The sequence below is a fragment of the Geotrypetes seraphini genome, chromosome 2 (assembly GCF_902459505.1).
Source record: "Geotrypetes seraphini chromosome 2, aGeoSer1.1, whole genome shotgun sequence".
Taxonomy (NCBI): domain Eukaryota; kingdom Metazoa; phylum Chordata; class Amphibia; order Gymnophiona; family Dermophiidae; genus Geotrypetes; species Geotrypetes seraphini.
Genome location: NC_047085.1, coordinates 279,848,829 through 279,861,055, shown reverse-complemented (window position 1 = coordinate 279,861,055; position 12,227 = coordinate 279,848,829). Strand labels below are relative to the sequence as shown.

Sequence of the window (12,227 nt, the reverse complement as noted above, 5' to 3'; positions counted from 1 at the left end):
GCCTGACTCGAGGATGGCTTCTTTGCTGAAGGGGATGGAACAGAGGACTTACCCGAAGCTTGCTTCACTGACGACGCCTTCGAGGAAGAGGGCCGAGGCGAGGCCGAGGCCCCCGAGGACGCCGAGGCCGAGGTCAAGGCCGGGGCCGAAGCCGAGGCCGACGTCGAGGCCTTAGGCGGCGCGTCGACGGCGAACAATTCGGCCATTCTTGCCTTACGGCGACGGAGGGCCCTGTTTTGGAAGGTAGCACAGCGATCACACGAGTCTGTCGGATGTTCGGGCCCAAGACAGACAATGCACCACCGGTGAGGGTCAGTGATGGAAAGCAACCTCTCACACCGGCTGCACTTTTTGAATCCCGTAACAGGACGGGACCAGTGTTCCCTCTAAGCGGGCGGGTGTTGTGAGCAAACTTTTTTCACCGTGAGCCAAAAATATCGGGCGCCAGCAAGTTATGAGCCAACTCGCCCGATTCTCCTCTCGCCGCCCTGCCATCTGCCGTACGCCTCTTCCGATCGTGCGCTGTGACGAGAAACGTGTGCGCTGCGATGTAATATTTTGTGCGCCAGCGCACGCCAGCGCAGCTTAGCGGGAACACTGGTTCAAATGGTTTTATTTATTTCCCCAAATTTATTTTTGTTATACGCATTGAAAATATTTGATATTGCGTTTAAATCAAAATCTCAATAAACTTGAAACGAGTGCCCGTGAGATTGTGGGAGGGTTAAATACTCAAAACTTAGAAGTTTTTGCTACGCCAGCTTTCTGGTATCTTTACATACAGTGGCGTACCTAGCATATGTAACATCCGGGGCCCATCATTTTTTGGCACCCCCCCCCCATCTGTAAGAAAAACATGATTTTTAGTAACAAACCACACGTCACACATGAGTACCTAGGAAAAGGCAGCATCTTACATATTGCAGTGAGCAGTACATCAATACACCCATTGTAAAACTAAACAAGCCAGACCAGCACAGATCAATCCTACACCGTCAATCCTAACAGAAAACCATGTCTTTCGAACACACAGAACACAGAAAACACCTTCGCCTAGTAAGGAATATGTAATCACAAACTAACCCCTCCCTCTTTTACAAAACTGTAGTGTGGATTTTAGCTACGGAGGTAACAGCTCTGATGCTCATAAAATTCTGAGCATCAGAGCTGCTACCATCAAGGCTGGTGCTAAAAACGCTTCACAGTTTTGTAAAAGGGGGGATAAAATAAAAATACATAGACAAAGGTTAAATTGAACCAGCAAGAAGCTGGACTCTGCATACAATGCTTCACAGAAACAGTGACACATGTCTCCTAAAGCAATAAATAAATAGAAATTTTTTTCTACCTTTGTCTTCTGTGGTTTCTCCTTTCCTCATCTTCTTGTAACTCTCTTCCTTCCATCCACTGTCTGCCGTCTCTCTTCCCCTATATGGCATCTTCTCTCCTTCTATGCCCCTTCCAGAAACTGTATGCCTCCCCCTTCCATCTCTCCTTTCACCCCATTGGTCTGGCATCTCTCTCCTCGCCTTCTCTCTCCCACACCTCTCCTCATAGTCTGGTATCTCCCCTTCCCTGATTCTCTGGCATCTCTCTCCTTTCCTTTTCTTCCATCTTTCGCTCCCCCTCCATGCTCTCACATCTCCCCCTTCCTTTTCCCTTAGACTGGCATACCTTCCTCCTACGCTCCAAGCCCTGGCATCTCCTTTAATTCCCTCCCTCATCTTCCTTCTCCCTCCAGCTGGGTACCGCAACACTCTTCCCTGCAGCTCTGCACTTCCCCACAATTGCCATGCTTCGGTTCCTCTTCTTCCTTCCTTCCTCCCCCCCCCCCGCGGGACCCTGCGGCACCATCAACTCTTACTCCCTCTAATGTCGGCCCTGCAGCTCCAGACTTCCTCGCACCTTCTCCCCTCCCCCTTTGGATCGCTATTATTTTAAATGTTATAGCCGCGGAGCTGTATCCATCAGTGGAGATGTCTAACCTCGGCCTGCCCCGGAACTCTTACTGCAACAGTGACTTCCTGTTCCTGCCTAGACGGGCGTCTGCTGCAGTAAGAGTTCCGGGGCAGGCCGAGGTTAGACATCTCCACTGATGGATACAGCTCCGCGGCTATAACATTTAAAATAATAGCGATCCAAAGGGGGAGGGGAGAAGGTGCGAGGAAGTCTGGAGCTGCAGGGCCGACATTAGAGGGAGTAAGAGTTGATGGTGCCGCAGGGTCCCGCGGGGGGGGGGGGGGGGGGGAAGGAAGGAAGAAGAGGAACCGAAGCATGGCAATTGTGGGGAAGTGCAATCCCCCCAATGCGTCCCCTTACCTTACCGACGCGTGTGTGCGCTGTGAAGAGAAACTTTGCGCTGCGATGTAATATTTTGTGCGCGAGCGCAGGCCAACGCAGCTTAGCGGGAACACTGGACGGGACATCCACGAAGAAAAAGAAGAAGGCCGGGAACGTACCGACGTCCCGCGGCCGCGGCTTCCGGGAGCCCCCGGAGCCCGACGAAAAACGAAAGACTTTTTTTTTTTTTTTGAAAAGAAACGAAAGGAAAACAGCACCGCGAACTAATTCGAAGGGAAAAACAAACTAAACGCGGCAGCTAGAAGGCAAAAACACTGGAGCTCAGATCCACAGGGCTTTCTTGCTCCGCGGAAAAATTTGAACTGAGGACCACGAGGTGGGATGCGCCCTCTAGTGGGCGAGAAGGCACGCACATGCGTGGTGCAGTGTGCAAACTTGAAACTTCAATCAAGTTTGCTTGAAAAGCTGTCCGCGCCGGGGCTCCGTAGATGACGTCACCCACATGTGAGAATATCATGCCTGCTTGTCCTGGGATAATAAAATTAACGAAACTAAAAGAAATTACTATTCAAATAAAATTAAAATAGCTAGAAATTCATCCATTTTATTTTCCATTTTGAAATCTTTTAACTCTAATCCATGACACGATAACAATAGTTCAAAACTTTCAGCTCAAACATTGGCAGATGCCTTTTGTAATAAAATTATTAATATACGAAACAAATTCACTCCTAACCAAAACACTAACCCCCCTGATTTAACTAACAATTCTAAAATCCCATGCGCCAAATGCTCTAACTTTAACATTCCAACATTATTAGAAATCAAAACAGTTATTCAAAACTTAAATCTGAAAAACTCCCCGTTTGAGACCATACCCCCGGCAATCTTAAAAAAACACTTTTCGGCCTTTGGACCCTATATCCATTCCTTAATTAAAAAAAGTTTAACTTCCGGGAAAGTACCGGAAAAATGGAAAACATCATTAATATCACCAATAATAAAAGATCATAAAGTTAGTATTGACGACCCCACTAACTATCGCCCTATTGCTAACATCCCTTTCTTGGCAAAAATCACAGAGAAAGTGATCTTCAATCAGTTATCAGATTTTGTTAATTCCACCAACATACTACACCCCAATCAAACGGGTTTTAGGAAACATCACAATACTGAATACTCTTTAATTGGACTTACGACAAACATCATATATAATCTTGATCACCATAACTCAGTTATTCTTTTCTCTTTAGATCTATCAGCTGCATTTGATACTATTGATCATTCCCTCCTCTTAAACAGACTACAATCCATAGGCGTTAGTGAAGTATCTCTTCAATGGTTCACTTCTTTTTTATCTGATCGTACATCCACGGTACGGTTCAAGAATACATCTTCTAAACCTTTTTCTCACAACTATGGAATCCCTCAGGGTTCAATTCTATCTCCTTTATTATTTAACATCTTTTTAGCTCCCTTACTCAACTTAAGTCAATCCATAGGTTTTACCACTTACGCCTACGCAGATGACATCCAATTAATTCACGTAGTCAACCCAGAAAATCCCAATGATGTAATTCAAATTAATCAAAAATTAGAAAAAATTAAAAACTGGCTTACTCAAAATAAATTAGCTTTAAACATATCCAAGACAAAGGCACTACTCTTTCCAACTAGACAGGACCTAAAGCTTTCCACTCCTTTTTTAATCGAAAACACTTCAATCGATTTAGTACCATCTCTTAAGATCTTAGGCGTAATATTAGATGCCAAATTTACCTATCAGGAACATATCAATAATATCGTTAAAAGTTGCTTTTATCGCTTGCGTTTAATCCGGTCAATGTCTAAATATCTAGAGATAAAATCTCTAAACATTTTAGTCCATTCCCTCATAATTTCGAAACTAGATTACTGTAACTCATTGTATTTAAACATAACATATAAGGAACAAAGGCGACTACAAATTATACAAAATATCGCCATTAAATTAATCCATCACGGGAAGAAATACGACCACGTAACGCCTTACCTAATAAATTCACATTGGTTACCTATTAACCAAAGAATAACATATAAAATAGCTTTATTAGTATTTAAAACAACAACTACCAATGAACCACAGTTCATTGACCGCCTTCTAATTCCACAAACCTCAAATCGTTTTCTCCGATCTAATACACAAGATCTATTAATGGTCCCCTCATTAAAAACAATAGGAACTAGACGCCACGACATCTTCTCAGTTAAGGCACCGCTTGTTTGGAATACCCTTCCTTTGTATATTAGAAATACTAAAGATCTCAACTCATTTAAAAATAATTTAAAAACATTCCTCTTTAAAGCTGCATTTAACCTCTAAATTCTCATCCTTCCAAGTAAATTTTAATTCCAGTTTCTTATACCCAAATCCTAATGTTTTTACCCTCCCCCCTTCAACCTTCTTTTTCTCCGCACTAGGAATCAAAATTTTGTAACTTTTTCCCTCACGTTCTCTCCACTTCATTCCAGTTTTGTAGTATTTGTCAGTATTGTCAGTTTGAAATTGCCCTGTGTTATTTATTGTAGAAATTTTATTAATATTTTTAATGTTTTACCCCAATTGTACATTTTATGTAATTCGCTTAGAAATATTAAGCGAACCATCAAATTTAAATAAAACTTGAAACTTGAAACTAGAAACTTGATGAAAGGGAAAAAATATGGAATTGGCAGTGGAGAAGGGTACAACTAAGAGCAGCTTATCTGAAGAACAGAGTTCTCTAGGAGGTGTATATGGAGAGAGAGGAGAGGAAAGATATTGAGGGACAGCAAAATGAACACACTTTTAGGTCAGCAATTAGTTTGAACTGTATGCAAAGGCAGATAGGGAGCCAGTGAAGTGATTTAAAGGGGAGGGGGGATGTTGACATGAGTGTAACGAGATCGGTAGAAGATGAGTTGTACAGCAGAGTTTTCCACAGATTGCAGGAGGGAGAGGCAGCAGCAGTTTTATATCCTTCTTTAGGTTGGGAGACCAATGTTGGACACAGTATTCCAAGTGTGGTCTGACCATTGCTCTATAAAGCGGCATTATAACTTTCTCCGTCTACTCGCGATTCCTTTCTTTATCATGCCTAAACATTCTATTTGCTTTCTTTGATGCTGCTGCGCATTGTGCCGACGGCTTCAGGGTCCTATCTATTAGTACACCCAGGTCCTTTTCCTGTTCGCTCTTACCCAGAGTTGCACCTGACATTCTATACTCGTGTTCCTTGTTCTTTCTTTCTGCCTAAATGCATTACTTTGCACTTTTTCACATTAAACTTCATCTTCCATTTCTCCACCCATTTCTCTAACTGACACAAGTCACTCTGGAGTTCCTCGCTATCCTTCTGCGATCTGATTGCCCGGCATAGCTTTGTGTCGTCAGACCAGCCAGGTGTACACCTGGCATAATTTTATTCACCCATATCCCTCAATGCCTCTAGTAAGGAGATGTGTATCTAGTTTGCTTTTAAATCCTAGAACAGTGGATTCCACAATAACCTCCTCTGGGAGAGCATTCCAGATGTCCACCACTCGTTGCGTGAAGCAGAACTTCCTGATATTTATCCTGGACTTGTTCCCCCCTTAGCTTCAGTCCATGTCCTCTTGTCCGTATCACATTGGACATTGTGAATAATTTTTTTTCCTGCTCTATTTTGTCGATTCCTTTCAGTATTTTGAAAGTCTCGATCATATCCCCTCAAGGGAGAACAATCCCAGTCTCTTAAGTCGTTCCTTGTATTCCAAGTTCTCCATACCTTTTATTAGCTTTGTTGCTCGTTTCTGCACCCTCTCCAGCAGTTTTATATCCTTCTTTAGGTTGGGAGACCAATGTTGGACACAGTATTCCAAGTGTGGTCTGACCATTGCTCTATAAAGCGGCATTATAACTTTCTCCGTCTACTTGTGATGCCTTTCTTTATCATGCCTAACATTCTGTTTGCTTTCTTTGCCGCTGCCGCACATTGTGCCGACGGCTTCAGGGTCCTATCTATCAGTACACCCAGGTCCTTTTCCTGTTCGCTCTTACCCAGAGTTGCACCTGACATTCTATACTCGTGTTCCTTGTTCTTTCTGCCTAAATGCATTACTTTGCACTTTTCCACATTAAACTTCATCTGCCATTTCTCTAACTGACACAAGTCACTCTGGAGTTCCTTGCTATCCTTCTGCGATCTGATTGCCCGGCATAGCTTTGTGTTGTCTGCAAACTTGATGATCTCACTGGATATTCCTTCTTCTAGGTCATTGATCAAAATAATAAATAAGATGGGCCCAAGTACCGAGCCCTGGGGCACACCGCTAGTCACTTTCTCCCAGTCTGAGAACTTCCCATTTATGCCCACTCTCTGCTTTCTGTTCTCCAGCCATTTGCCTATCCATCTTAGTATATCTCCCTCTATTCCATGGCTTTGTAGTTTCCTGAGAAGTCTTTTATGTGGAACCTTGTTGAACGCTTTCTGGAAGTCCAAATACATTATGTCTATCGGTTCTCCGCTATCAATTTGTTTGTTCACGGTCTCAAAAAATTGAAGTTAATTCGTCAAACACGATTTCCCTTTCCTGAAGCCATGTTGACTGGCTCTCATCAGGTTGTGTATATCCAAGTGCCGGACTATGCTATCTTTAATCAGTGCTTCAACCATCTTTCCAGGGACAGACTTACATCTGTAGTTGCCCGGTTCTCCTCTTGATCCTTTTTTTGAAAATTGGCATGACGTTCACTATCTTCCAATCGTCTGGTATCTGTCCAGTTCTAATTGACAGGTTAGCAAGTTTTTACAAAAGCTCTCCGATTTCAACCTTCAGTTCTTTTAAGACTCTCAGGTGAATTCCATCAGGTCCAAGGGATTTGTCGCTTTTAAGATTGTCAATCTGGTAGTATATCTGGTCCAAGTCCACTTCTACTGTGGCAAGACTGTGCTTTATTACTCCTTTGAACACTTTCACTGCTTCTGGTATTGTTACGGTGTCCTCCTTCGTAAAGACAGATGCAAAGAAGGAATTTAGTCTGTCTGCAATTTGTTTGTCTTCCTTGATGTACCCTTTTCTTCCCTGGTCATCCAGCGGTCCTGCCGCCTCTTTTGCACGTTTTTTTCCTTTTACGTATCTAAAGAAGGGCTTGAAATTTTTGGCCTCTTGCGCTATTTTCTCCTCATAGTCCTTTTTGGCATCCCTCACCGCCTTGTGACATTTCTTCTGATCATCTTTGTGTTTGTTCCAAGCTTCGGTTGTTTTCGCGCGTTTCCATTTTTTAAAGGAGTCCTTTTCTTTTATGGCTTCCTTCACCTTTCTAGTAAGCCATGCCAGTTCTCCTTTGCCTTTAGTTTTCCTTTCTTTAGAAATCCGCGGAATGTAGAGATTTTGTGCTTCCATGATATTATCTGTCTTACATTCTTGTTTAATTTCCTCTATCATTTCTGAGTCTGTCCTGGGGGTCAATAGTAAAGGCCAATTTTTGTGTCTGCACCATTGTGTCTAGGAATCTTGATCCAGAGGGACTCCAGCTTCTCTGTCCTTTCTGTCATAGTCTCTCTAACAGTTTCTATTCCATCCTGAACAAATAGGGCAATACCTCCACCTTTCTGCCCTATTCTATCTCTTCTGTATAGCTTGTATCCCTGTAGTACTGTGTCCCATTTGTTTTCATCATTCCACCATGTTTAGGTTATGCCAATGATTTCCAGTTCATCGTGTCTTGCTATTGTCTCTAATTCTCCCATTTTGTTTCTCAGACTTCTAGCATTCGTATACATACATTTGAGTTCCCTTTGTGTTACCTTCTTGAACTTTTTAAGCTTAGCAGTCTCTACTGTTTCTTTCATGGTATCCTTGTCTGCTCCTGCGTTATCTCCCTTATTTGCTTTGAGGTCGTCCCCTCCTGTGTCTGAGTAGTTGTCCGTAGTTCCTTCTTCGGGGCATCCTGTTGCCCGGGCCATCAACTGGTGGTCAACTGTCGGCTTTCCTCTGTCCTTTAGTTTAAAGCCTTCTCGATGGCTCTCTTCATGTTGCCTGCCAATACTCTTGCTCCTTCCTTGTTGAGGTGACGTCTGTCCTTTCTGTAGTACTTGCTTTTTCCCCAGAACGCCGTCCAGTTGCGCACGAAGTCAAAGCCTTCCTCTTCACACCATCGTCTCATCAGGCATTGATCGCTTGCAATTCCCCTTGTCTCTTTCCATCCACTCTTGGTAACGGGAGGATCTCGGAGAAAGCCACCTTCACCTCCCTGATCTTCAGTTTTCTTCCAAGTGAGCAGAGCTGGCCCTTCATCTCTTCCCTGTCATACTTCCGTCTGTTCACATCGTTGGTTCCCACGTGGATAAGCACAACAGTGTCCTCTCCCCCTGCGCTGTCTATGATCCTGGAGATCCTGTTGGCCACATCCTTCACTCTTGCTCCAGACAGGCAGGTGACGATTCTATCCTCTCTCCTTCCTGCGGTGTGTGGCTGTCCACATGAGCATAATGGAGTCTCCTACGATGATCCCCATCTTCTTTATTCGGAGGTTCCTTGGAGGTCGTAAAACCACGTCCATGGTGTAGGGCCAATCTTCTTCCTCCTGTGATACGCTTAAAGTTGTTTTTGGCTCTTTGTGTGGGGGGGACGTCTTCAGTGTTCTCTCTCTTTCTCCTGGTGTGCGGTCGTCCCCTAGCTCAGCTTCAGTCTCTTCTGAATTTGTAGGGGTGTCTTCTCGCCTCTCATCCAGGCCATCTTCCTGGGTTGCTCGAGTACAGTTCTCCAGCCTTGGGATTTCCACATGTTGCTGGTGAGCTTCCTCGATGAATCTTTCTAGCTCCTTGACCTCTTCGTTTGCATTGAACTCCTCCTGTTCGCGGATTCTATCTTCAAAGGTGAGTTCTTTTTAGTTCCATCACTACCTCCCTCTATTAGCCGGACTTGCCGTTTCAAGCTGTCCAGCTCCATGCAAATGTATGCCCGAATCCCGGAAGGGAGGTAGTCATACATATTGCAGCCGGTACAGAAGACTGGAAAGCTCATCTTCTGACTTCCTTGAGGTTCCATTTCTTGCTTTCCTTCCGAGTTGTCTGAGTGATTTATTGTGAACCTTCTGTCTCTGTCGACTGGATGATTTCTGACTTCCTGTTTGCTGTCTTCCTGTTTGTTGTGAGTCTGCTGGTGCTGCTGTTTTGGTACCTGTGAGTGCTTGTTTCCCCTCTAGGTGTGTAGTATGTGAGAATGTGTGCCCCGCTGTGTAGCTAGCTAAAACTAGGACTTGTAGCTTTTGTTCTAAGTCGCTCTGCTGGGCGACCGAGTTTCCCGGCTTTTTCTTAAGGCTCCTTTGCAAAGGCGAGCTTGTGTGTGTGTGTTCTCTTCTGTGCTTGCTGCTTGCTACTTCCCTATAAGTAGTTGACTAATGTTGTCATGTTCTGTGTTGGTTAGTGCTGGTGTCCGCTGTGTCCTCCTTCTGCTCTCCTTTAGTGGCACGTGGTTGTGTGTTCTCTGTACCCTCTGTGTATGCCTGGTTGTGTGCTGTACCTGCTTTGTCCTCTGTGCCTGCTGTGGTCTCCTTCTGCGCCTGCTGTGGTCCCCTTCTTACACTCCTTTAAAGTGGCTCTTCCCTTCTCAAGACCCTTCGCAAAGGCGCTCTTGCTAAGGCTAGCGCCTGACGCTCGCCTTCGACGCGCGCCGAACATCTGAGCGCCGCTGGCCCCTCCCCTTTTAAGGTGGAGCTTCGATGTCTGATGTCAGGGGTGGGCGGAGCTAACTCTTGCTGATTCCCCTAGTCTCCTGCCTCTTCTCTTCTCTCCCCTTCTCAAGCTCTGAATTGCCTCCCTTTCTTTTTGCCTACTAATTTCTCAATCTGTGCTGCTCTCTCCTGCTTGCCTTGCCAAGCTTCAATGTTTGAGCTCTCCCCATAGTGAGAACTGACAGCAGACATTCAGGGAGCGGCGCTGGCCCAGGCTGGAACGCAAAAAGCTCACTCCTGCCTTGTGCATCACTGGCCATGAGATCTGAGGCAGCTGTCCAGCGAGGGAGGGGCTCAGCACGGAAAACGTGCTCCTGCCAATACACCGATGGACCAACAGGATTTAAAAAGGTGAAATTAAGGTACCAGGGGGGAGGGGGAATTGTTAGTCAGCTGGGACAGATTGGCCCAGCCTACCACTAGACCACCAGAGGGGGAACAGGGTACAGAGCAGGGAGGTAGGACAGGGTACAGAGCCTGGCAGGGAGTGAGGGGGGCTGGGCGCAGAGCCAGGTAGGGAAAGGAGGTAAGGGGGCTGGATTCAGAGACTGGCAGGGAGGGGGGCTGAGTGAAGAGCCTAGAAAACTAGAAGAGTGCTTGAACCTTAAAGACTCTTATTTGTTAATGACAGTGATGGTGGTTCTTAACACTAATGCTGACTTTATATGGTTGAAATATTATTCTGCTATATTTTATTAAATATCAGTACACCATTTGGTTTAGAATATTTTTTTCTTGTTTTCCTCCTCTAAACCTAGGTGTGTCTTATGGTCAGGTGCATCTTATAGTGCAAAAAATACAGTAGTTTTTTTCTTGTTTAAGAAAACAAATGATAAATTTAAGTAAACAAAACAAGAACTTACAGACTCAGTCTCACTAACAAGAAATTGGTGAAATTTTTGCAGTTCTGGAGACTTCCGAATAATTTTTCGACTCAAGTTAGTATGCCATGCCAGCTCTTCTGGATACCTGAAACAAATTCATACACATATAAGATGGATAGAAAAGCCACATAGTTCAGCTTTATTTGCAAGAAAAGATCACTGATGTGTTTTAGCAATGAAAAGAGATAAGGGCCAGGACACTAGATTCTCAACAGGTGGTATATGTCCTCAAGGGGTATGCAGCTCGCTTTGAGAAATTATTTGGTTTCATTTCTTGTCTCCTTCCCACTGCCGCTACCCCACATTGTATGCTCAACTTAAAGCAGCCACACAAACCCAGTCTTCAAAGGCACATTGTCGGCTTTGCTGGTCTTCCGCCCTGGAACAGGAAGGAGAAATTAGGTTCTTACCTGCTAATTTTCTTTCATTTAGACTCTCCAGGCTTCAATGATGGGTAATAGCTCACCATGACCAGCAGGTGGAGACGTGAGACCAAACTTTTGGTTATAGTACTTAATAGCTATCCCTCCCACTATCTGTTTGCCGAATAGCCAAACAGAACTAAGAAAAGCTAAGTAGAAACAGTAACACTCCTAACAGGAGTAACAACTAATATACAGGAATGATATTGGAAAATGCATAGAACAGACCCCTGCAGTAAAATGTCCCCACAGCTCACCAACTGAGCCACTAGATCCCACAGAAAAAGCAAAATCTCACGCGAAAAACCCGCAAGAACAAACGACAACAGACAGGGTGGTGTGCTGTACTGGTCTGGAGACTCTAAAAGAAAGAAAATTAGTAGGTAAGAATCTAATTTCTCCTTCTTTGTCACCTCTCCAGACCAGTACAGGCTTCACTATACCAAAGCAGTACCCATCACAGGTGGGACCCCCGAAGGACGACACCAGAACACGCTCACCGAACATCGCGTGCCTTAACGTCCACATGGTAATGGCAAACAAAGGAATGCAGATAAGACCAAACCGCAGCTTTACAGATATCCACAGGAAACACAAGAGAAGATTCAGCCCATGAAACTGCCTGAAACGAGTGGAATGAGCCTTGAGAAAATCCGGAACAGACTTCCTCTGAAGAAGGTACGCGAAAGCGATAGTTTCCTTAATCCAACGTACAATGGTAGCTTTGGAAGGGCCATTCCCCTTACGAGGACCTGCTAGGAGAACAAAAAGATGATCCGACTTCCAAAAATCTGCGGTCCGCTGAACATAAGAATGAAGGACCCGACAGGCATCCAACTTGCGCAACTGCTTCTGCTCCGAAGAGCGCTCTCAACTTCCCAAAAC

General features: G+C 44.6%; 1 protein-coding gene across 3 annotated transcripts in view; it reads right to left on the bottom strand.

Annotated features, from left to right (window-relative positions):
- The window catches only part of NSUN2 (NOP2/Sun RNA methyltransferase 2), a 922,747-nt gene that overhangs the window by 682,267 nt on the left and 228,253 nt on the right, over positions 1-12,227 (bottom strand). For all 3 annotated transcript variants that reach the window (XM_033929740.1, XM_033929738.1, XM_033929739.1), the window contains exon 4: positions 10,900-11,005. In XM_033929740.1, the coding sequence (XP_033785631.1) occupies positions 10,900-11,005 (106 nt within the window). The remainder of the gene's footprint in view (positions 1-10,899; positions 11,006-12,227) is intronic.